Below are 21,801 nucleotides of genomic sequence, written 5' to 3' on the forward strand. Positions count from 1 at the left end.
TCCAGGAAGGGCAAAGAGACCAGAGAGATGCTGCCAACTCTGCTGCTCGGGTGCTGGGTGCGACAACCGGAAGTCACAAACTGAATGTCGCCGAATGATGTATTCATGGGAGGGGCCCAGTCCCAGAGCTGTTTTCTTTATTTTTTTCTGTTGCCCCGTGCGCACGTGATGAGGGCGGAGAAGAGCAGCGTAATTTTTAATTGTCTACATCTTCGCTGTTATTGATGCTAGCTCAAAAATTCTTGCACTGGGGTGACGAGTGATGGAATGCCTATCTCTTGTCTTCTTTAGGTAACCTCAATTAATCTATTGCATAGTTCCTTTAAGGCATAAAAATGTGGTGTTCACTTCTGATTCATCCATCAGTCTCAAAAACATGGTTTCCAAGCAATTGCATTGGAAACTGGGGGCATTAATAATCGATGGGTTTTCGTTTGGTATGCCGGTAAAGTGGGAGTTAAAGTGGTCAGATAATGCAGACCTGGAAAGCATTTTACCTCCAATAGTTCAAGCATATCAGTAGGACTAGGGCACACTGCAACTGCATCATTAATAATTTGCAAAGTTCGCTCTGGTCGAGCCATAGGTATGTTGCTGGATAGTTGTAGTCAGTATTGTACCTTTAGCTTTCCTCAGTTCGGGCATAATGCTATTGCAAAGCTTCTTAAAAGCTGCCAGTGTTGATGGATGTTGAAAATTGAAAACTGTTTTTTAAGGAAAGGAAATGGCACAGTAACACTGTAAGGGAGGTGAGGAAGGAGAGAATGAAAGAAGAAAAAGAGAAAGAGGAGCAGTAGACCTCCAGAATAATTTTGACCATCTGGGGATCTGCACTGACATCGCACTGCACATGGGCGCCTTTTGCATTTCGCCTCCATCGAAACGCGGTCGCCACAGTCAGGTTCGAACCCGGGTACTCGAGCTCAGTAGATGAGCGCCTTAACCACTGAGCCACTGCGGCGGGTATATCTTATTTCTTAAAAATGCGTTATACACCTTATTTTTGGACGAATTAAATGTATATGCTCAGGATGAATCCAAGGTCTCCTTGCTTGCTTTTTAAGCTTGAGAGTTTTACTTGAAAACAACAAATATAAAGTTTCAAAAACATGGCCATAAAGGTGTTGTAGGCGTCACTGGCAGGGGGAGACCATCACTAAGAGGAGTGTCTTAAGCTTGGCTCGTACCAGGCGCCAAGCTGAGTGAAGCATTTGTGAGGCATTGTTTCCTGGCCTTTTTGAGAACACGGTCCCTCAGCTTGCAGCTTTTGAACTGCAAAATAATGTTCTCTGCAACTGTGACCTATGTTGGCATGCTATGACAGGCCTCGATATCAGCAGGATAAATCACCTCGCCCACTGCAACGCAAACTGTCCCAACAATCGTCTCAAGATTTTCTTGAGCTGCTTCGATGACTCCGTTCATTATCGAGTTGCACCGCTGCGAATACTGCTCGCACTGAACAAGTTTACTTTCAAGTGCAGTCATCCACTTTTCATTATCTGTGCATCTTTCATGAAGGTGCTCGTTTTCCTTTTCTAAGTCCTTGTTTTCGGCCAGAACAGCACTAAGCTGCTTTTTGAATGCTTCAAATTCCTCACTTGTGAACACTAAACTTTCCTTAACTTCCACCATATAGGCATGAAAGAAGCCAACAGCCACAGAAACCAAGGGGCACAGGGGATTTTTAATCTATTTATTTATTTTTTGGTGTTGATCAATTTAGAATATTACTGAACATGTTATCGCTTAAAGCTAATAGATTAGAAAAGCAGAAGAAAAAACAACCACTGCCGCCGGTGGGATCCGAACCCACGACCTCCGAATTACGCGTCCGGTGCTCTACCTCTGAGCTACGGCGACGGCTGTCAAATCTTCTGCTTTCGGGGGTATTTATGTTTTACAAGTAACCTAACCTTGAGAGTGTTCATCAGCGCCACCCACGTTCATAAGCGGCGGACGTAGAACGTCCTGAGATACCGCAGGTGTGACGTAGAACGCCATCGAACGGAGAGGGTGGAAGCTGCGTGAGAACCCTCTTTATGCTTCCTATGGTGTCAAGGCTGCCAGAACCGAGGCCCTCGCTAAGCAATTAAGCAAACAAGGGAAGGGGTATGAGGGGCTCGTTATAAATATGAAAGAAGCCAACAGCCACAGAAACCAAGGGGCACAGGGGATTTTTAATCTATTTATTTATTTTGTGGTGTTTATCAATTTAGAATATTACTGAACATGTTATCGCTTAAAGCTAATAGATTAGAAAAGCAGAAGAAAAAACAACCACTGCCGCCGGTGGGATCCGAACCCACGACCTCCGAATTACGCGTCCGGTGCTCTACCTCTGAGCTACGGCGACGGCTGTCAAATCTTCTGCTTTCGGGGGTATTTATGTTTTACAAGTAACCTAACCTTGAGAGTGTTCATCAGCGCCACCCACGTTCATAAGCGGCGGACGTAGAACGTCCTGAGATACCGCAGGTGTGACGTAGAACGCCATCGAACGGAGAGGGTGGAAGCTGCGTGAGAACCCTCTTTATGCTTCCTATGGTGTCAAGGCTGCCAGAACCGAGGCCCTCGCTAAGCAATTAAGCAAACAAGGGAAGGGGTATGAGGGGCTCGTTATAAATATGAAAGAAGCCAACAGCCACAGAAACCAAGGGGCACAGGGGATTTTTAATCTATTTATTTATTTTGTGGTGTTGATCAATTTAGAATATTACTGAACATGTTATCGCTTAAAGCTAATAGATTAGAAAAGCAGAAGAAAAAACAACCACTGCCGCCGGTGGGATCCGAACCCACGACCTCCGAATTACGCGTCCGGTGCTCTACCTCTGAGCTACGGCGACGGCTGTCAAATCTTCTGCTTTCGGGGGTATTTATGTTTTACAAGTAACCTAACCTTGAGAGTGTTCATCAGCGCCACCCACGTTCATAAGCGGCGGACGTAGAACGTCCTGAGATACCGCAGGTGTGACGTAGAACGCCATCGAACGGAGAGGGTGGAAGCTGCGTGAGAACCCTCTTTATGCTTCCTATGGTGTCAAGGCTGCCAGAACCGAGGCCCTCGCTAAGCAATTAAGCAAGCAAGGGAAGGGGTATGAGGGGCTCGTTATAAATATGAAAGAAGCCAACAGCCACAGAAACCAAGGGGCACAGGGGATTTTTAATCTATTTATTTATTTTGTGGTGTTGATCAATTTAGAATATTACTGAACATGTTATCGCTTAAAGCTAATAGATTAGAAAATCTATTAGAAAATCTTGTAAAACATAAATACCCCCGAAAGCAGAAGATTTGACAGCCGTCGCCGTAGCTCAGAGGTAGAGCACCGGACGCGTAATTCGGAGGTCGTGGGTTCGGATCCCACTGGCGGCAGTGGTTGTTTTTTTTTCTGCTTTTCTAATCTATTAGCTTTAAGCGATAACATGTTTAGTAATATTCTAAATTGATCAACACCACAAAATAAATAAATAGATTAAAAATCCCCTGTGCCCCTTGGTTTCTGTGGCTGTTGGCTTCTTTCATATTTATAACGAGCCCCTCATACCCCTTCCCTTGCTTGCTTAATTGCTTAGCGAGGGCCTCGGTTCTGGCAGCCTTGACACCATAGGAAGCATAAAGAGGGTTCTCACGCAGCTTCCACCCTCTCCGTTCGATGGCGTTCTACGTCACACCTGCGGTATCTCAGGACGTTCTACGTCCGCCGCTTATGAACGTGGGTGGCGCTGATGAACACTCTCAAGGTTAGGTTACTTGTAAAACATAAATACCCCCGAAAGCAGAAGATTTGACAGCCGTCGCCGTAGCTCAGAGGTAGAGCACCGGACGCGTAATTCGGAGGTCGTGGGTTCGGATCCCACCGGCGGCAGTGGTTGTTTTTTCTTCTGCTTTTCTAATCTATTAGCTTTAAGCGATAACATGTTCAGTAATATTCTAAATTGATCAACACCACAAAATAAATAAATAGATTAAAAATCCCCTGTGCCCCTTGGTTTCTGTGGCTGTTGGCTTCTTTCATATTTATAACGAGCCCCTCATACCCCTTCCCTTGTTTACCATATAGGCATGGCGGTCATGGCTCTCGGAGCGGCTATCTCTGCCAGTGCTTTGTGCGCCATTCATCATGACAATGCTTCAACGAAGGCTGAACAAAGAGCAAGACAGTTTCCAAAATACAAAAGTTTGACTGGGCAGCAACAGCAACAGCGCTTTGCAAAGATAGCAATGTTAAAACTTATGTAGAGAGACTAACCTGCGCAAGCAGAGCAACAAGGATTAGGTGTTTGCACTAAGCGCTGTCGCTGCTGCCAGTTCTGCTTCAATTCTGCTAATCATGCTCAAGAACAGGGATAAGACAGCCAACAACTTCTGTAGGAACATGATTCGTTTAGATTGGTTTATTGGGGTTTGACGTCCCAAAACGACTCAGGCTATGAGGTATGCCATAGTGAAGGGCTCCAAAAATTTCGACCACCTGGGGTTCTTTAACATGCACTGACATCGCACAGTACACGGGCCTGCAGAATTTCGCTTCCACTGAAATTTGACCACCGCGGCCGGGATCGAACCAGCATCTTTCGGGTCAGCAGCAGTTTGTGGCTATGCAACATCGGCGTCATCATCAGCACCAATAATGTCGGCACACAGACACGCACTGACAGACCTTGTAGCCCGTCGGCGTGTGCTTGACCAGCAGTTAGACCCTTTTTATTGTTTTTCGAGCCACCGCATTCTTTTCGGGGTGGTGCAACAGGTAATGGGAGAGGCTGTTTGGTTATCTGCGCTTGAAGCGGGAAGCGCTAGCTTTTCGACTCCAGAGGTGAATTTACAGCACCTCCTCGTTCGATCTAGTGAGCTGGGCAGCTGCAATCATTTGTTGTATCTGAGACGTGCTGCCTAATGCATTTTTCAAAGAAGCACCGTACTGGTTTGTAATAAGTGAGCATTCATTTTAACTGCGCCCTTTATAACTAAACCCGACAGTACACCAATTGCAGATCGTGCAAATCTTCCACATACATAAGTATCTCCGCAACACAGTTCCTGACAAAAGATCGTTGCGACAGTGTTTTTAAAACTGCACAAGTAAGCACACAGACATAAAAACTCCTTCCTCACTCACTTCCCAAAAAGTAATACTGGGTAAAGCTGCGTACTGCAAGACGTGCTCAGCACAATTAAACAGGAAGAATTTGCACCCTGCACATGCTGGAGCCACATAACCAGTTACATGCCAAGTACAGCCTCGAATGCAACAGCAACAGGCAGTGCACATTTTGTCATCTTTATACCACTCCAAATTGCTCTAGTGTGATGTGCACCACCAAATAGCAACTTCAATAGCAGTTTTTGGCTTGTTTTGCCTCGTGTTAAAATTTTCCTATGTGCGCTGCTTATGGTGATGCAATGTTTCCACCATGGTCTGCTCATTGTTCACTGTAGCCAGTGTTCAGTGCAATAGTGTATGTCACTGCACAGTAACCGTACAGTACTTCCAAACAGTAACAACCGTTGCATTGCGTAAACGCCTCTCCATTCCAGGCAGGAAGGTCCATTAGAGCAGACCTTCTCAGACAGAGGCCAAAATTGCTGGCAGAGATTGTTCAGCCCCACATATGGGTGTAATACCTGCCTGTTTAGCTCAAAATAAATCACCTGTGGTGATGCTGGTCCAAAGGAGCCTATGTATGGAGAGGAAAAAAGAAAATACCTCTCCCGTAACCGAGAGTAGAGTAAGCATGAAATGTTTACGGGCCTAACACAGGCTTCATTGCTCGGCTTAAGCAGCTGTGATGGTGGCGGCATTGAAATCCAGGACGATGCAGAAGCGTACGCGGACACGACGAGACGCAGGCCTGACAAGAATGTATATGCAGCGCGTTCGAATACTCCGCGAGCGTGTATACATCTGCCTGCCAGAGGGGGAAAGGGCTTGAAGGCCAAGCGGCCGGTCTTTTACATGGGTGAGTGTAGGACCGCAGTGCCATCCTTGAGGAGCTCGCGAAAGCACTTTTTCAGCCGAAAGCCCTTCTCGCCTTGGAGCTCCCCTCTTTCTCTAAGCGGCCTTCTCTCAAAGCCCCTAACAGATCACGTATGACAACGAAATGTATCGTGGCATGTATGTGCTTTTTGCACGCGTTATTAGAAATCGGAAATTATAATTCCGTGCATTATCAAATGTACAGCTCGACTGATATGTTGATAAACATTGAGAAGACACTGGCAGCAGTTATTTTTTGTGACTCGTTTGAAAGCAACCGACGCTTGTATGCCAGTCCCGTAGGAGGGCTTAGAGAGTCTCGTTGAATCTCGTTAAGTCTCGTACGGTGCCCGGATGTTCTCGTTTCAGTGCCCGGATGATGGCTCTCGGTCTCGGCGTGACGTCACCACACTGCCGACAACAGGCGCTAAAAGCATTTCATGCTTAAAAGCAGTGGCCCCATTTCACATCACGGAGGAAGGAGACTGCCAAAAGCAGTAAAGAAGCTGCAGACACCTTTGCAATGATCAGTTCAGCTTCCTAGCATCATCACTGCGCCTTGCACAAATAAAAATATCTCCTGCACATCCCTTTTCTGGAAGCATCAGAGATGGCACACATTTTAATTATTTCTCCAAGGAAACAATCAGTACTACACTATAATGCAGGATCAAACAAAATGCAAGTTCAGTGAAAACTCCAGCACCAGTAAGATATTAGCCTTTAAACCGGGAGAAAGCATTTCAGTACAGCAAACTGACCCCGCAGCACTGCACGGTACTCCACAGAGTGCACAGGGACGCCTCTGTCAAATACAATATGCCAAGCAAAAAACAGCAAAATGCACTTGCCTGCATGACATAAATAACAAAAAGTTGTGTAGCTGGTCCACGTATTTCTTCAAAAAAGCCAACAGCACTTGCGGCAGGGCTTGAGCCAGAAGATCGTATCCTGCTCAGGACTTCAACAACTGCGCCCAGCAACACCGGGATTTGAATGTTCAGTGCAGCGACAACCAAGGCACTCTGCAAGGTGGGAAACAGAGGAAGCAAGCTGCACACTATACTGAAAGAAGGCCTGATATAATGAGGCCGTCTTCCAGGCCACAAAAATTTGAAGGGACACTGAAGCCCTGCCTTGAGGGTAGGATGCGACAGTGTTAACTGAGTGGCCCTTTGTGCATGTCACTTCACTGACACAATCATCCTCCACTTCACATTCACAGACAGCGGGGAGTCCTCCCCATAGCACTCCGCGCTCAGCGCTGCAGGGGTTAAGCGATGCACCACTGCCCAGGCAGGTGGCTGTTTCAGACACAGCTGTCGGTGGGGCCCGAGAGACCCAGGCTGCTCTCCCCACGCAACCTCTTGCAAACAATCGTTAAATTACTAACTGCCACGGTCAGCAGTTTGCTCCCAATACGGTGAGCGAGTTGCCCCCTGCTATGGTGGGCAGGTTGTGATCATGTCACAATAAGTTCACATGACCTAGGTGGTAGGTGGGCCACCTGCTTTTCGCATTCGTGTAGATCTGTTTATGACTGACGAGACTTATTTACAGACGCACTGCCAAAGCTAATTATTTGCAGTGGGCACAGCGTGACTTAAGGAGACCGCGAAGTTGGCGATGTGCGGGCCGTGCACACATGCTCACTTGCGACATCACCAACGTGCAGGCCACGTGCTGCCGCTCCCTGCTCGCAGTGCATACTGCATGACTTGTGATTGCGGCGTCAAAGATAGAGATAAGCCTGTGAGTTTGAAATCACAGTGATTTAAAAAACTAACCGCATGACAAACCTATAGGTCTGAGGCATTATGAGCAACCTCGAAGAAACATACATGATAAAGTCCATTACATCATGCAATGGAATTCAGCAGAGTAGTAATTTGGGCCTGTTGGTAGTTCATGATGAGGAAGTTAGAGCGAAAAAAAAAACAAAGACAAAGTGGAGACGTGGACGGGACAAGCGCTAACTTTCAACAACTGCTTTATGCATCAGCACGTCCTCAGTGCCCATGACTCCAAAAGAACATCGATTTTTGTTATCATAATGTGTATAATCTTAACTATTTTGAACCATGTATGCCTTCACCACCTTCTGCACACTCGCCTCAGGGTTTAACAACAGCAAGTTTGGGAGACAAGAGGTTTAGCGCATGCGTGGCGGCCCTGCTAGGTTCCCTTCCCGCACTTCAATAAAGCAGTTGTTGAAAGTTAGCGCTTGTCCCGTCCACGTCTCCACTTTGTCTTTGTTTCTTTTTTGCGCTCTAACTGCCTCATCATGCAATGGAAGTTTGCTTTCTGCTTCCAATGTGTAGCAGCTCCAACAAAACATACTCGCGACAACTTCTACATATGTATCGCCTTCTTTTCCACATGGTAAGAAAGACAGTTGGGGTTTGATGCCCCAGCGGCCAGTGCCGATGATGGAGAAAAAGCAGAATGAAGACGAAGCTGACAAAGCTCTGGCGCTCACAAACGCGAGACTACTGAGCAGCACCGTGTTTGCACTGTCCACATTAATCGTATGACTTGCTACTTCACACTACCACTAAAAGGCTTCTCTTACCAGTGGCGAGGCTGCATTTTTTTGCCTAAAAGAGAAGGGGCCCTGGATTTATTGCAAATACTAGTGCAGCAGGAAAAGATGCACACAAGAAGAGGAGCCACAACAGTGCCAACTTTCCACCCAGAGTGGAAAGTTGGCACTGTTGTGGGTCCTCTCCTTGCACCACCAGTGTTCGCAAAGCATTTCTCACCAACCTGCCCGAATGTTTATGCTTCAACTGTTGGCAGTGGGGAGGAGGAAGCTATGCAGGCTATACGGGGACGTGTCCACATTACAGTAATAGTAGTCATCTTCTCCTGCTATGGTGTAAACACCAGTGCATTTATTTAGATGTCTTAGACCACAGCAAAGAGTGAAATTTCCCTGAGCAGAGACATGCCCCTGCAAAGATGAGAAGAACACAGCAGCCCAGCTGGCTCTGTGGCAGGCAGCACACTCACCAGGACAGCCACAAGGAGGGGCAGCCAGTCTGGCCTCAAGAAGCGGAAGAAGGATGCCCAGTCGAAGGACGCTGTGCTACTCTTGTTGCCTTCAAGCAGCCTCGTGCTGTGTTGCCTGCTGCACTGCACTTTCGCTTGGAGCAGGCAACGGCAAATGGCAAAGGAGAGGGTGGCAGTGCACCCTCCACCGAGCAACAGCACATCACGGAGGCAGTGAGATGGTCTCCACTTTGAGAGTGAAGCTGCAGAGGGTTTTGCAAGCCCACTCAAAGGCTTGCCTACACTGAGTTTCGAAAAGGATGTCAGGCTGAAAAAGAAAAAATATATAAGTCTGTCAGTGGCACATATTTCAAAGGCCAAATATGCACCCTGTCACCAATTCAAATTTCCAAAGACACGGATGGGACAAAGACTAGAATCACAACTGCTCTGGATTCATGAGTTCCGTTTGGCCTCTTTTACATGGAAAAACAGATGCTATCACTGCTTTAACCTGCAGCAACGGCGTTAACGGCGCAGTCGTACATAAGCCTTTCTCTGAAACTTCCTGGAGAGCATCCAGAATTAAAGTTCCTGCTTTTCTCAGCTTCGTATACTGAGCTATCTAGCTGCAACGCTGTTTACAGTAAAAATTCTCGGAAAATAAAAGTCCAGCGGGCAACACAACCACATCACATCGCAGCAGTGAGAAGGCGGTGATCGCAGCTTAACGAGATAACATTAATACACAGCACACATTATATAACACTTATCGTGTGCGTTTGTGCAATTACACGGCGAATATATAACGCGTGCCGGGCCACACATGCCCAACCAGCGTAAGTCCTGCTACTGGCATTTACTTTTAAAGCGTTGCGCGTTACTGACTAGTAAAAGCAGTGAGTGCACAGAGAATGAAATGGGTTGTCGATCCTCTCAACGTTAAGACGACAGAGATCCATTCCGCAGAACAATTGGAGCCAAACGAAAATGGGACGCTCACCTTATTCTCGCAGGAACTTTGAACAGAGCCAAATGGCGCCTGCAAAGAAGGCCGCTGACTTTCAACGCGGCGTACAACATCTTCCTACCAGCTCGCGGTGCACGCTACGAAATCGAAACAGTATACCGGTACATGTTTCTCTCGGCATAAAGTTTTCCAGCTGAGGCCTGCGACCTTGATACTTGTCGAGTTAGAAATTAGACGCTAAACTTTCAACAGGTCCCAAAAGTATGCGCATTACATTTAATAGTTCAATTCTTCACGACAAGATATGATCAACGCTTAGTCAAAAGCTTATTAAGCGTAACAAATTGCATAAACTCAAAGAAGCAATCGACGCAAGCTGCATGGTAGCAGCCGATGAATAGAACGCCGGAACCGGAACCAGCTCGTGTGAATCCACAATAATGTACAAACCTGCCTGCACAAATAACCCTGCTTCAGCGCGCATGTTCTAGTTCATGCCTTTGCCGCCAGGCTAACAAAAAATCACGGGCGGCGGCGAAAAATGGCCTCCTCCATCATTTGATCTCAAAGAGGGCAGTTTTAGTGCTTATCCGCGTAATTATTATTTATTTATTTACTTAATATATTTTAAGGATCTTTATTTCAGGGTATGAGATGAGAGATAGATGGAAGAAAACAAATAGAAATCAGAAATATAATAAAAATAGTCATTCACAATACACATTGCAAGAAAATTTTAAGAATAAATAACACATCACCACGAGAAAAAGACAACGTCGGAAAAAGTACGCTAAAGTACCACTAAGAGAAAAAAAAATATAAGGCCGGAAAAAAGTAGGCAAGGGCTGTATTCCACGGTCCACCCCATAGATTACTTGGTTTCCTCGATTTGGCCATGGAGGAAGAATAAATTTGGCTCACTGATCTCCACTAGGTGGTATTAACCAAGACCTACTGAACTACATCCCTGTAGAGTGTAAGTACACTCTAATCCCTGCACATTTGGCGAGGTTCTATGGAGCCATGGAGGAAAAAAAAAAGCAGCGTGCGCCAACTTTTGTTCGCTTTTTGGTTGTTGAGGGTGTTAGTGACACTATCGCACTTAACATCAATAAATTAATGATGATGATGATCACATGGACACACGATAAAATTGTATTCTTTGAAGTAAAACTATAGTGCCTAGTATACTCGCGGCTGTCGCTGTTGATGTCGAAAGCCACGAGATGGCGCCACCAGAGCATGGGCTGTCACTGCATGCACTCCTCCCGATACGCGGCGGTGCGTTCTGTACATCACACAGAGTATTTTTGGTCCTTTCAAAAGCCAACACTTCAATAACGTGTCCTGTAAATGTTTGTCATTGTACATGCACGACAAATAAAATTAAATGCGATAGGACAAGTCGCACACGGAAGAAAAAAAAGAGCAGTGACTAGCAGAGGGCCGCAAAACAGCCAAAATTGCGGAAAAGCAGCTCCAAATTCTTTTCCAATAGCTGCATTGTGTACAGGCGCAGAGAACTTACAGCGGGTACTGCTGCCGAGGAAAGTTTGAACACAAGGGTAATGAACAAACTATTATGCATACTGCAGCGAGCAGGAAACGCGACCTCGAAATCGTGACCAATTCATGATCAGACGGCCGCGGTGGCATACTTATGAACATCGTCTGATTTTCGCATGCAGTTTTTCCTTTTCGCCCTGCCTCTCGCGACTGTTTGATGCCCTTGACAAAAAAATGACAAGTAGCTCGGGCTATTGGGAAGCAGCGTCGGCACGGCGTCCGGCGTCAACTCTGGTTTCCCGCGTGGTATGCGGACTCCTCCGTTTATAATGTGAACGTAATCTCTGAGAATGCACGATGGCTCGAAGTGCAGTTTTCATACCGAGTACGTTTCATCCAGGGTCTTGTCTTTCCGGTGCAAATTCCGCTCCCAGATCTTCCTGCGCGCTTCATCTTTTGGAACAGCGAAAAGCGACGGCTGCTCACCCTTGATCCAATGGTAGCCTGTTGTGCACAAAGGTGTAAAGCAGTGCCGTTGACGCCGACGATTCGGCATTTCTTCACTGTCGGACGGCCAGCGGCAATTATAGCACGAGAAAGGGATCACATGAAAAACTTTCTGTGAGCCGCGTACCACGCAACCGCGTCAATGCACGCGTACGCGTCACTGACTAGCAGACGACAACGAAAAGCGCGCCTTTTCCCGACGGCCCATGCTACAGCAGCGCCGCCGCACTTTCGACGCGCGTCGCGACACGCCAATGCATGGTGAGCGGCGGCGCCTGAACACACTACCCCATTTAAAACAATAAAGGTGGCCATTTTCTCAACAGTTATATGTTAGCGCCACACCGCCGATAGCATTTCTATCCTAGCGACAAAATGCATGAACTAGGACGTGCGCGCTGGAGCCTCTGGAGCAGTGCCATCTGGGTCTTAGTATTATTACCATAGTATTATTCTAGGCACTATAGTATTAACTAGTTAGCAGAAGATTACAATAAAAGTAAACCAACCGATGCAATTTTTTTGGTAATATTGATTTTTAAATATTGCTTCAGTGTAGCAGTGTGAAAGCCGAGCCAGGAGTCACGCCACTAGTCAAATGTCAGCCAAACGTCGTCTCTAGCCCATGTCTCTAGCCGCTGTTTGTGCGCCTGCTGTGGCGTCTGTGGCGTAGCGGTGCTTTAGCTACCTTTGCGGACTGTACTTAGCAGGTTTGGCTGCATTTGTGTGAATCTCCAGCGATGTCCGATTATGACATGGTGACGAAAGCTCCACTGAAGCTCAAGAGCTCATCTGGGATTAAAAAGTAAGCCCGGGATCATTTTTGTGGCTTACCAAAGCTTTGTTGCTGGCATCGGTACGGGTTCGTTTGCGGGCCTATTCCACAAGAGGAACAGCGCAGCGCGGGTGTAGTGATCGAGCCGTCTAATATGCATACGATGCCCAGACTATCCTAGTCGACAAAAAAATATGTGCCGAAAAAAAATGTGGACTATCGTTTCGACACACGGCAACCTTGTTTATCGATAGATGTTTTTCATGCGTGCCACGAATGCAGTTGTGTTCTTAATTTCTTTAGACTAAATTGAACTGTGCCGTTGTTCATAGTGTCTGTTGTCTGCGATCGAAAACCTGACATTTGGATTTTCATTTGCCGCCGGCAACTGTTGATGTCAAATTCTTTTTAACAAAACAAAGAAGGCAGACTTGAGGCAGTAACTGCGGGATCGAAAATAATAGACCTCCAAATGTCTTGCCAGTGATTTTGCCTGGCGAAGCAGTTATACCTGTCACCAGAAGTGATACAGTTGTCAAGGTGTAACAAGTGTACGAATCGTAGAGACTGTAGTATGATTTTTCAACGCAAATTCCTTCAGGAAGAAGAAGAAAGACAAGGATCTGGCTAAAAAGGCTTTGGAGCACGTGAGCGCGGCAGCGTCAGAGGAGCGACAGCAGAAGGAGCCAGTTGTCAGGGAGATACACAGGACGAAGGCAGAGAAGGCATTCTTGAAGATGCAGGAAAAACGGGTAATGTACGTTTAGTGGTTTCAACACTGCATGGAAGTATTTGGAGGGCCATGGACAAGGCCTGCTTCACCAAACCACTGTGTGCTGTAGGCAATATGTGGCTGATGAACTGTTGTCGACGTTCAGCACCAGAACAGTCGTACAAACACAGGCAGAGATGCAGAGTTGACACATGCAACGCTGCGTGTCTCATTCCTGTCCTGTCTGTCTTAAGTGGGTTTTGTGGTAGGCTGCTCACCTGCCCGCCCGGTGGTGGGCACCCTGCCCTGGTATGTATATTCTATATATGTGTATATATATACCTGGCAACCTTCCCACCGTGTGGGACGGCTGCTCGGGAAGAGCAGCCTAGGCCACAACCCACCCACCAGTGGCAGCATCTGCCATAGAAGGGCCGTGGCACATTGCTTGACCACTGCACCAGGAGTGGTAGGAAGGCTCCCAGGGATCTATGAATGCAGAGAATGACCCAATTCCACATATATGGACATTAACCCACTATCGCTATCCGAACAACTGCCATCCATGGACACTGGATCTGAACACCGGAACTGAAGTGAAAACTGAACTGCTAGTGCACCTAATTTGCATTTGGCCTAAATAGGCAAATCGTCAATCGTTTTTGTGTTATACTTGTGTCAGTGTCATTGTTTGGTGCGCTGCCTACATGCTCCTTTTTTTCCCCTTACTTTCTCAACTTATGGGACCAAGGGCCATTCAAGTTGACTAGACCGGCTGTTGTGCTAACCTTCCCTTTATTTATGTGCATGTTTCTTGCTCTCCAAACTTTGAATGAAGTAGTATTCATTCATTCACAAAATTCATTTGCGTTGTGTTGTGTTTAATGGCTCATAAGTGCCTAAGGCTATCATGTGCCAAGCTCAGGGTATAGAAAATTGTTTTATGTAGGATGTCATACAAAAGTCTAAACAAACGACGGTGTAAAATTCACTTGCAAGAAAAAGAGGTGTCCACTGTTAACCAATGGAAAGCACGAGCTTTCAAGATAAGTGCTTTATCCTGTCCTGTCAGCATTCCCAGCACAATACATGCACAACTTAATAAATCAGTGTAATGTCAAAATGCTTATTGCCCATCCCTGTGCCTATTAGAAATTTTTTCCATGTGTCTTGACCAGAGATTTCTAGAGCTTCTGAATCTTTGTTTTTGCAATATCCAAGTGCACATGCAAAGTGTCCGGTTTTTCACATTACATTATATTACTAAAGCCTTGTGTTAACAGCGAAAAATCATTGGTAACAGAGAATATACATTGACTGTTTACAGGAGAACATAACAAACTTGAAATGTTTATAAAGTCAGGGCATTGCTTTGATTGAGTTCGGCAGCCTGCCAACTTTCATGGTCTAGCATTGTTCACTAAATGTGTGCGTGATGTTCTCTGCGCAGCAAATTGAGAGGATCATGGAAAAGGCATCCAAGACTCACAAGCAAAGAGTGGAGGCAAGTTGTCATTCTCTTTATTTCCTAGCACATGCTGTCATTCGGCACAGTTGGAATAACTTCCAACAGTGCTGGAAAATAATAGAAAACGTGGTCTGGTTTCATGTTGCAGCATTCAGCTTACAGAAATCTTCTCACATTACAGCCATCTGCACTAAGGCTCCTAGAGCAGTAGGATATTTTTGTCGAAGTTTGTGCAATTCACCCACTACAATCTGCAAATTGTCCTACCCAACTTTTGTCCGCCCTCAGCTCAATTTTGCGCCATCTGTCTGGAGCCGTAACCAACTTTACTAATCTAGCACGATTAAAGCCGTTCCTAATTGAGTCGCAAGGTTCACATTCAGGAGCTATGATTGTCACACAAGCATAAGAGAAAATAAAGCATGACATTTTTCTTGAATTGTCAGATCTTCATTGTTCGTTCTCTGTTCTTTGCTTACTGCACAGATACTGAAGCGAAAGCTTCACTATGGGACCTTGGGTTGTGGTTTTCACCTTCATTTGACCTTCAGATAAAGCAAAGCAAAAGGAAAGTGCATAACTGGCTCCCTGGGACAGTGGAAAACTGGTCGCCCTTTAGGCTAGGAAGCTTTGAAAGCAAAAGAAAAGCGCATAACTGGCCCTCTGGGGTGGTGGACGCCTTTAAGCTATGAAACCTTGGAGCCCAGCAGCTTTCAAAGCAAAGGAAAGGCGCCAAACTGCCCTCTTAGAACAGTGGACACCTCAGTCCTGCTATGTAGGGGTAGTGACAGATGTGGGCTGCATGGTTGGCATTGGCAATTTTGTGGGCTGCACTGAAGCCATAGGCTGTGGGTGTTCGTTTTGTTCATTAGAGACTGATTATTTTAAGGAAAGGAAGTGCGCACAACTGGCTCCCTGGGTCAGTGGACGCCTGAATCGCGCTTTGAGGTACGTGGGGTGAGGAGAGAGAGATGTGGCCTGCTTGTGTTAGCACTGATGACATTGTGGCGGACACTCGGCACTGGAATAGGCCACAGGTTCACTGGGTGAGCAAACTCTCATGATCAACCAATAACTGCCACCTGCCAGGGTGGGTGCTGCCTATCCAGTGTCCGGAACGCACTCAACGTTACAGACGCCAAGCCCTGGATACGCCATAGCTTTTGCTCTCTGACCAGGTTCAGCAGTAGTTGAACTGCAACCAAATTTTTTTTCATAGCACTGCTCCAAGTGCGCTACCACTCAGTGCGCCATCACGCACATCCCAGTGCTTTAATAAACTCAGTTTTATGCGCATCTGTAGTACTACTCGTAAATTTAACTCATTTGCGCTTTCTTGGGCCGTGTCACTTTCGAATCATCTTCCCGGCTTTATCATTTCCATAGCTAACTGTGACACATTATGGGTTATGGTTGTCTGCATCCTGTTTTGACTAATTTCTTTCTTGTGCAGACTGCTTTTCTGAGTTGTTTGTTTCTGTTTGTATTCTCAGATGTATTCTTGTATTGCGTTTGCTGTCATGCACTGTATTTCTGCAATATTTTTTTAGCCATTTTATTGTTTCTTTGGGTTTCGTTGTCTCATTCTGATGTTAACTTCCCTTCCAGTCTTTTTCTTTTCCCTTCATGTTGTCTCTGTTTACTTATATTGTTGTAACCTCCCTTAGCCAGTGCTCCGAACAAGAGCTTGTAAGGTATTGTGAATAATTAAATAAAAGCAAGGCAGCATAGTGGCTAGTAACTGAGAAAAAAAAAAATGGAGGGGACACTTAAGCTCCACCTGAAAAGTATGAAATGATAGCTTTACTGAGTCGGTGCCCATTCACATATGCGGTCATTCTCTACGTAACATTAATCGATCCCAGGGAGTGCTAAGCAATGTGCCACTGCCCTGCAATGGCAGCTGCTGCCGCCGGTGGTGGTGGTGGTGGAAAACATTTATGTACAGGCATAATACAGGAGGTTATGCATGAGCTAACCCAGAGGGGGCCAGCCCTTACAAATACTAGGTGGAGGTCCCTAGTTCGGGACCCCAGTGGCATCAGCCGCCGCCCACGCTCGCGCGACCAAGGCCCGTTGGGCCTGCAGGTCAGAGCAGCCGAGCAGGGTCACCTCCCAGTCCTCCCGGGTTGGGTTGGGGTGAGGGGGGATAGCAGGGTTGGAGGGGCAGGCCCACACTATGTGGTAGATGTCCGAAGACTTCTCCGCACAGTGCGGACAGCTGCCCGAGAAAGAAGGGTCGAAGTGTTTCAGAGCTGCCGGGCACAGCAAAGTATTGGTATACAGGCGGAGCAGAAGCCGCTCCTCCGCCTTTGAGAGACCTTTACACGGGCGGGGATAAAGACCATGGCCAGATTGATAGAGTAAAACGATGTCTTTGAAGGTGTAAGCTGGAGTGAATTCAAGTTCCTGATCGTCAGGGTCGGAGGTGAATGTCCGGTGAGAGAGCGCGCGGGTGGTGGCGTCAGCTGCCTCATTTCCCTCGAGGCCCACATGAGCGGGAGCCCAAACGATACGCCGGTGCGCGGTGGGGCTTGTGCGACCAATCATTAACTGCTACCTGCCCCAGTGCACAGTTTGCTCACAATCCGATGGGCAGATTGTGATGATGCCACACGGTTACATGACCTAGGCGGCTCACCTGCCTCCCGAGGTTGCTTCTCGGGACGATTTTTTGCTCATGGTCAACGACACCAATGACGTGGCATTTTCTGCAACACAAGCCCCTTAACACAGGCACATTAAAATAAGTTGAGCACTTTTTAAACGTTTTGTAAAGATAAAGTCTTTTAGATGAAGTTTAGTGTTCAAAGAGACCCCAAATAGCCTACTTTTTAGAATTTGCCATGCCTCAAAGATCTTTTTCCTGGAATCTGCATTGCATGAGAGCTGTCCGATGTACATGAAAGGGAAATTGTTTATATGGAGCACATTTTAAATCGGGGAGTAATTACTTATTAACATCCTCTCAAGTGTGGTCATATGGCAACAAAAGAATGCTACACAGCTTTCTCAGGACCTTTGCAGTACTTCAATGAAAATTTATTCCGATCTGGCACACATACTTGGAACCCCTGCCTGACTAGGGTAGCCACTCTACCAGCTGTCTCGGATGGCTACCAGGTGTCAAGATGAGGCTGAATTGTTTGGCAACTGGAAGTGGGAATATTAGTATGTCTGCATGAACGCCCCTCTTTTGAACATCTAGATGGCACTTGCTTAGTGGTCATTGGCGTGGTGTGGCCGGATTTTTTCTAGTTGAATAAAAACAAGCTAAGCTGTCTTTTTGAACATTGTAACACTTAGGTATGCTGCCCCCCCCCCCCCCCTTATGTTTTGATGCTCTGCAAACTGCTGAAACATTAGAGAGTTTTAGTATAGCGTACGTAGACATACGCAAAGGCATAGCGTACGCTATTTTCAGTCGTACTGCGCATGCGCGAAACGCTATTTCAAACCGATGGCTTACGTACGTTCGCGTTACGCACGCTATTTTTCGATTTTAGCGTGCGTGCTCTTGCGTACGCCAAGAAAAATAGCGTTGTCAACATGGCGGCACCCACGTCGCCCGCTTCGGAGAGAAGGTGTCGTTTTACTGGGTTTTTAGGCACATTCGTTGCCCTTAAATGGAACGTGTGATATTCGCTATGCCTCCTCTCGCCGACAGCAGAACGAATAAGTGATAAACTTGCCCTATTTTGGATTCTGTGTAACGATTCCGCCGTTCCTAACCCTATCAAAACACCGCCGACTGTGGATTGGCGTCATTTGGATTTTTATGCCAAGATAGTCATAGCCTTGCCAAAAGTAGCCGTTTAGGCCGTTTCGGCTGTAGGGCAGTAGGGGTCCGAGAGAATAGTAGTACATACCATGACGTTCTTAAAAAAAACTTTGCTCGGTTCGATTACCTAAAAAAAAAGTTAAAAAAAAGCTAGGCCCTGCCTCGACTGCACAGTGCGCGACTCATCGGGGACGCCATGCAACTGGCTATCTACGTGATACGACTTGGATCAGCTTGGCCAATGCGTTGGCTAACCGCGAAAAATACGACACAAAATGTTTTCACATTATCACACCAGATGGCGCCACTGCGGCCTTGGCTATCGTTGCGTTTGTGCGGTTCTACGGTAAACTAAAAGTGCTCTTGCGACTTCCACAGTAACCTCCGGCTAAATGCTTGTGTATAGCGTACGTAAGCGCTCGTACGCTATACTAAAACTCTCTATTTGCCCATCTGTAGTTGTTAAAGAGGTCAAGAGCACTGCTTCGGTCTCATTTTTACCTGGTGTATGTTGTTATGGGTTAAAGCCAGAGTGCAAGTTGTGAGAAAGACTGCATGCACTCCTTGTGTGTGTACTAATCTCAGGTTCAGTGGTGTTTAGTGGGAATTTAAACTGCTCGACATTATTTCAGGATTTCAATCGGCACTTGGACTCTTTAACGGAGCACTACGACATTCCCAAAGTGAGCTGGACGAAATGAGCAGCCGCCTGTCAAATCTGTCGCACAAGACTGTCGCACAAGATGGTCTCAGCCACAGCCTTGTTTGTCTGCGCCTTGGCCACCTTCGCCCATCATGCGGAACTTTTGCCTTGCGGCAACGACTGAAAGGAAGCACTTGCATGCCCAGTGTCACCAGAGTATGTGCCCGCTTTTTTTTTTTTTTTTCTTCCAAAGTCAGATGTGTACAGTGCAAAATGACCTTTGTAGGTCCTGACCTACCTGTGTTTGCAAGAATAAAGTGCAAATGTCAGTGAGGTATGCGTTTATGCTAAAGTTTTGTTTTGTCTCTGCTTTGGATTGAAATTCACGTCAAGATGGCTACAGGTTAGTACAGGTGCACCTCCTTTATGTCTCACACTTGCAAAATGACCACTAGTGGAGCTTAGCAGTTTGTCCAGCCAGCTTCCTCACAATGTGCAAAGCACTTGCTGCGTGGGAGCTAAGATGTCAACAGATGCCCGTTATCTGACAGCATGCAGACAGACAGCTGCGCTTGTTGGGCTTTGCAGTGGTGGCTGCGACATGGAGAAGTTACTATGTCCATTCCAAAGAGTTCAACAGTCAATAGTGGCACAACTTCAACACAATTTTTGCTTAGAAGAGAAAGACAAGGGTGTCAGGCATTAGAAAAATGAAAAAAAAAAAAGAAAGCAATGACAGAAATGAGTGAGAATTGTTACTGGTTATCGTTGGTGAGAATTTCAAGACGACGATGAAACAGGGATAGTATAAGAAAAAGCTGATGTGGCTCAAAGAATGTTCGAGATGGCGAAGGACAACGACCAGCTCCACTCTGCTGTGGCTATGCTCGGGCCAGCATTGCCATGCTCTAACCTTCTATCAGGCAATGCTGCAGAACGACTCACTCCAGCTATGCAGCGCCTGGCAGGGCAGTGGTAGCAGCCATCATGTCAGAGGCATCAAACGCACACCTCGCGTTGCCAACAGCCAGCGCTTCCAGAAATCATTCATGTAGGCAGTTGTCCTCTAACACAACGAACACACTTGTAAGCCACACAAGTACCATGTTTACTTGCACAATTTGTACTCTCGCGTAATTTGCCGAATTTATTACACAGTTTTATAAAGAAAAAAGCTTTTACTTGCACATTTGGCGCTCTCTGCTGTGCCAGACCACCAGCATATGCTCGTGGGTGCGCACACAAGGCAGGCTGTGGAAGTTTGGCACGGCTGCAAAAGGTGCGAGTGGCAAGGGGGTGAATTGCACGCCGTTTACCTTGCTTGGTCGCGCTGGCAGTCGCTGTCACAATCGAACAGTTGCGCGCACACCGGAACGTGAACCTATCGAAGTGTTTGGTGTTCAGTTTGCTGCTAGTCAGCCAGGCCGCACGCACGCGAGGGCACCGTTTTACTGCCTGTTATCTCCATTTGCTTCTTGCCGCTTGTCACTACCTATCTAGGACGTGAGTAAAGAAACCAACTCTCCCAGAACAAGGTTTGGTTTGATTTATAGGGTTTAACGTCCCAAAGTGACTCGGGCTATGCGAGACGCCATAGTGAAGGGCTCTGGTTTACTGAAACAACACCATAAGAAAAGGGTTTAAGTCGCATAGCTAAACATCAACAAATCAGGCAGAGTTCCCACACAGATACGCAGATGGTGTTAAGAGTAATGCGAAACAGTTCTAATTGGTCTTCTGAGTCCGTGTAGCAATTGAATGATCAATCGTGAAGAGTCCAGTCGGTACTTAAGGTGGATGCTGGTAAGGAATGTCGCTAGAGGTGACCTCTCTGGGGCCTGTGGAGCATAGCCGAAGGAGCTTATGCATGTTGCGGATCGCTGCCGGGATGCATTGGCCCAGGAGGGCAGCTTCAGTGCACGTTTCCTACACCTGCTTCAGAACTCAAGTCCCCTTGTCTTGCCCCCGGGGCGGCTGCACAGAGGGGCAGTGGTCGCATAGCGCCCATGTATCGTCACGGCCGTGGTTTCAGATGAACTGGCAGTCCTTGGAGCTGCACACATCTGGCTTCCTTCCGTCTCCGTGTAAGCAACCATTGCTTCCACACAGACGCACGCAGTCTGCTGCGCTCCTTCCCAGTGGCTACGCCGGTTTAGTCAGCTGCGTGCCATAGGTTTCTTACTTCATTTGCTTTCTTAACTGGGCGTCTTGCACTCACTCGTGACACCGCTGCCTTCACGATGGTAGAGGATGGATTTGCAGTGAACTTCTTTTGGCCAGAGAGGGGCACGAGTTAGGGCGGTTGAGACATAGGCACAGTCGAGCTCACTTGCAACGGCTGCAGTTATAACGAACGCTTGCTTACTGCGAACAAGGCTGGTGCCATCGTCCTGTGAATAATATAATATGCAATGCATCTCAGGTGGAATGAGCAAGTGTGGCCGCACAACTCTGTTATAGCCAA

At 46.8% G+C, this 21,801-nt stretch overlaps 2 protein-coding genes across 2 annotated transcripts in view; one reads left to right on the forward strand and one right to left on the reverse strand.

The window, feature by feature from the left end:
• LOC149365257 (mitochondrial potassium channel ATP-binding subunit-like) overlaps positions 1–10,374 on the reverse strand; it is a 54,722-nt gene extending 44,348 nt beyond the window's left edge. The window contains exons 1-3 of the mRNA XM_089541365.1: positions 9,979–10,374; positions 8,997–9,303; positions 6,836–7,009 (exon numbers count right to left, since the gene is read on the reverse strand). Coding sequence (XP_089397491.1) covers positions 6,836–7,009; positions 8,997–9,303; positions 9,979–10,058 — 561 coding nt within the window. The 5' untranslated portion in view covers positions 10,059–10,374. The remainder of the gene's footprint in view (positions 1–6,835; positions 7,010–8,996; positions 9,304–9,978) is intronic.
• A 1,980-nt stretch (positions 10,375–12,354) lies between these two features.
• LOC149365258 (protein FAM32A-like) lies at positions 12,355–19,541 on the forward strand. Its single transcript, XM_089541378.1, has 4 exons — positions 12,355–12,763; positions 13,335–13,485; positions 14,896–14,949; positions 19,327–19,541. Exons 1-4 carry the CDS (start codon positions 12,699–12,701, stop codon positions 19,393–19,395), a joined length of 339 nt encoding a protein of 112 aa, XP_089397504.1. The 5' UTR covers positions 12,355–12,698; the 3' UTR covers positions 19,396–19,541.
• The last annotated feature ends 2,260 nt before the right edge of the window (positions 19,542–21,801 follow it).

Source organism: Amblyomma mixtum, chromosome 1 (genome assembly GCF_055824585.1).
Source record: "Amblyomma mixtum isolate Tamu chromosome 1, ASM5582458v1, whole genome shotgun sequence".
NCBI classification, from domain to species: domain Eukaryota; kingdom Metazoa; phylum Arthropoda; class Arachnida; order Ixodida; family Ixodidae; genus Amblyomma; species Amblyomma mixtum.

Excerpts from the sequence above, each read along its gene's own strand:
- LOC149365258 (XM_089541378.1), top strand. The coding sequence starts at position 12,699 with ATGTCCGATTATGACATGGTGACGAAAGCTCCACTGAAGCTCAAGAGC. Across the intron at positions 12,764-13,334 it reads AGCTCATCTGGGATTAAAAA|GAAGAAGAAGAAAGACAAGG; the intron begins GTAAGCCCGGGA and ends AAATTCCTTCAG. Across the intron at positions 14,950-19,326 it reads CTCACAAGCAAAGAGTGGAG|GATTTCAATCGGCACTTGGA; the intron begins GCAAGTTGTCAT and ends ACATTATTTCAG.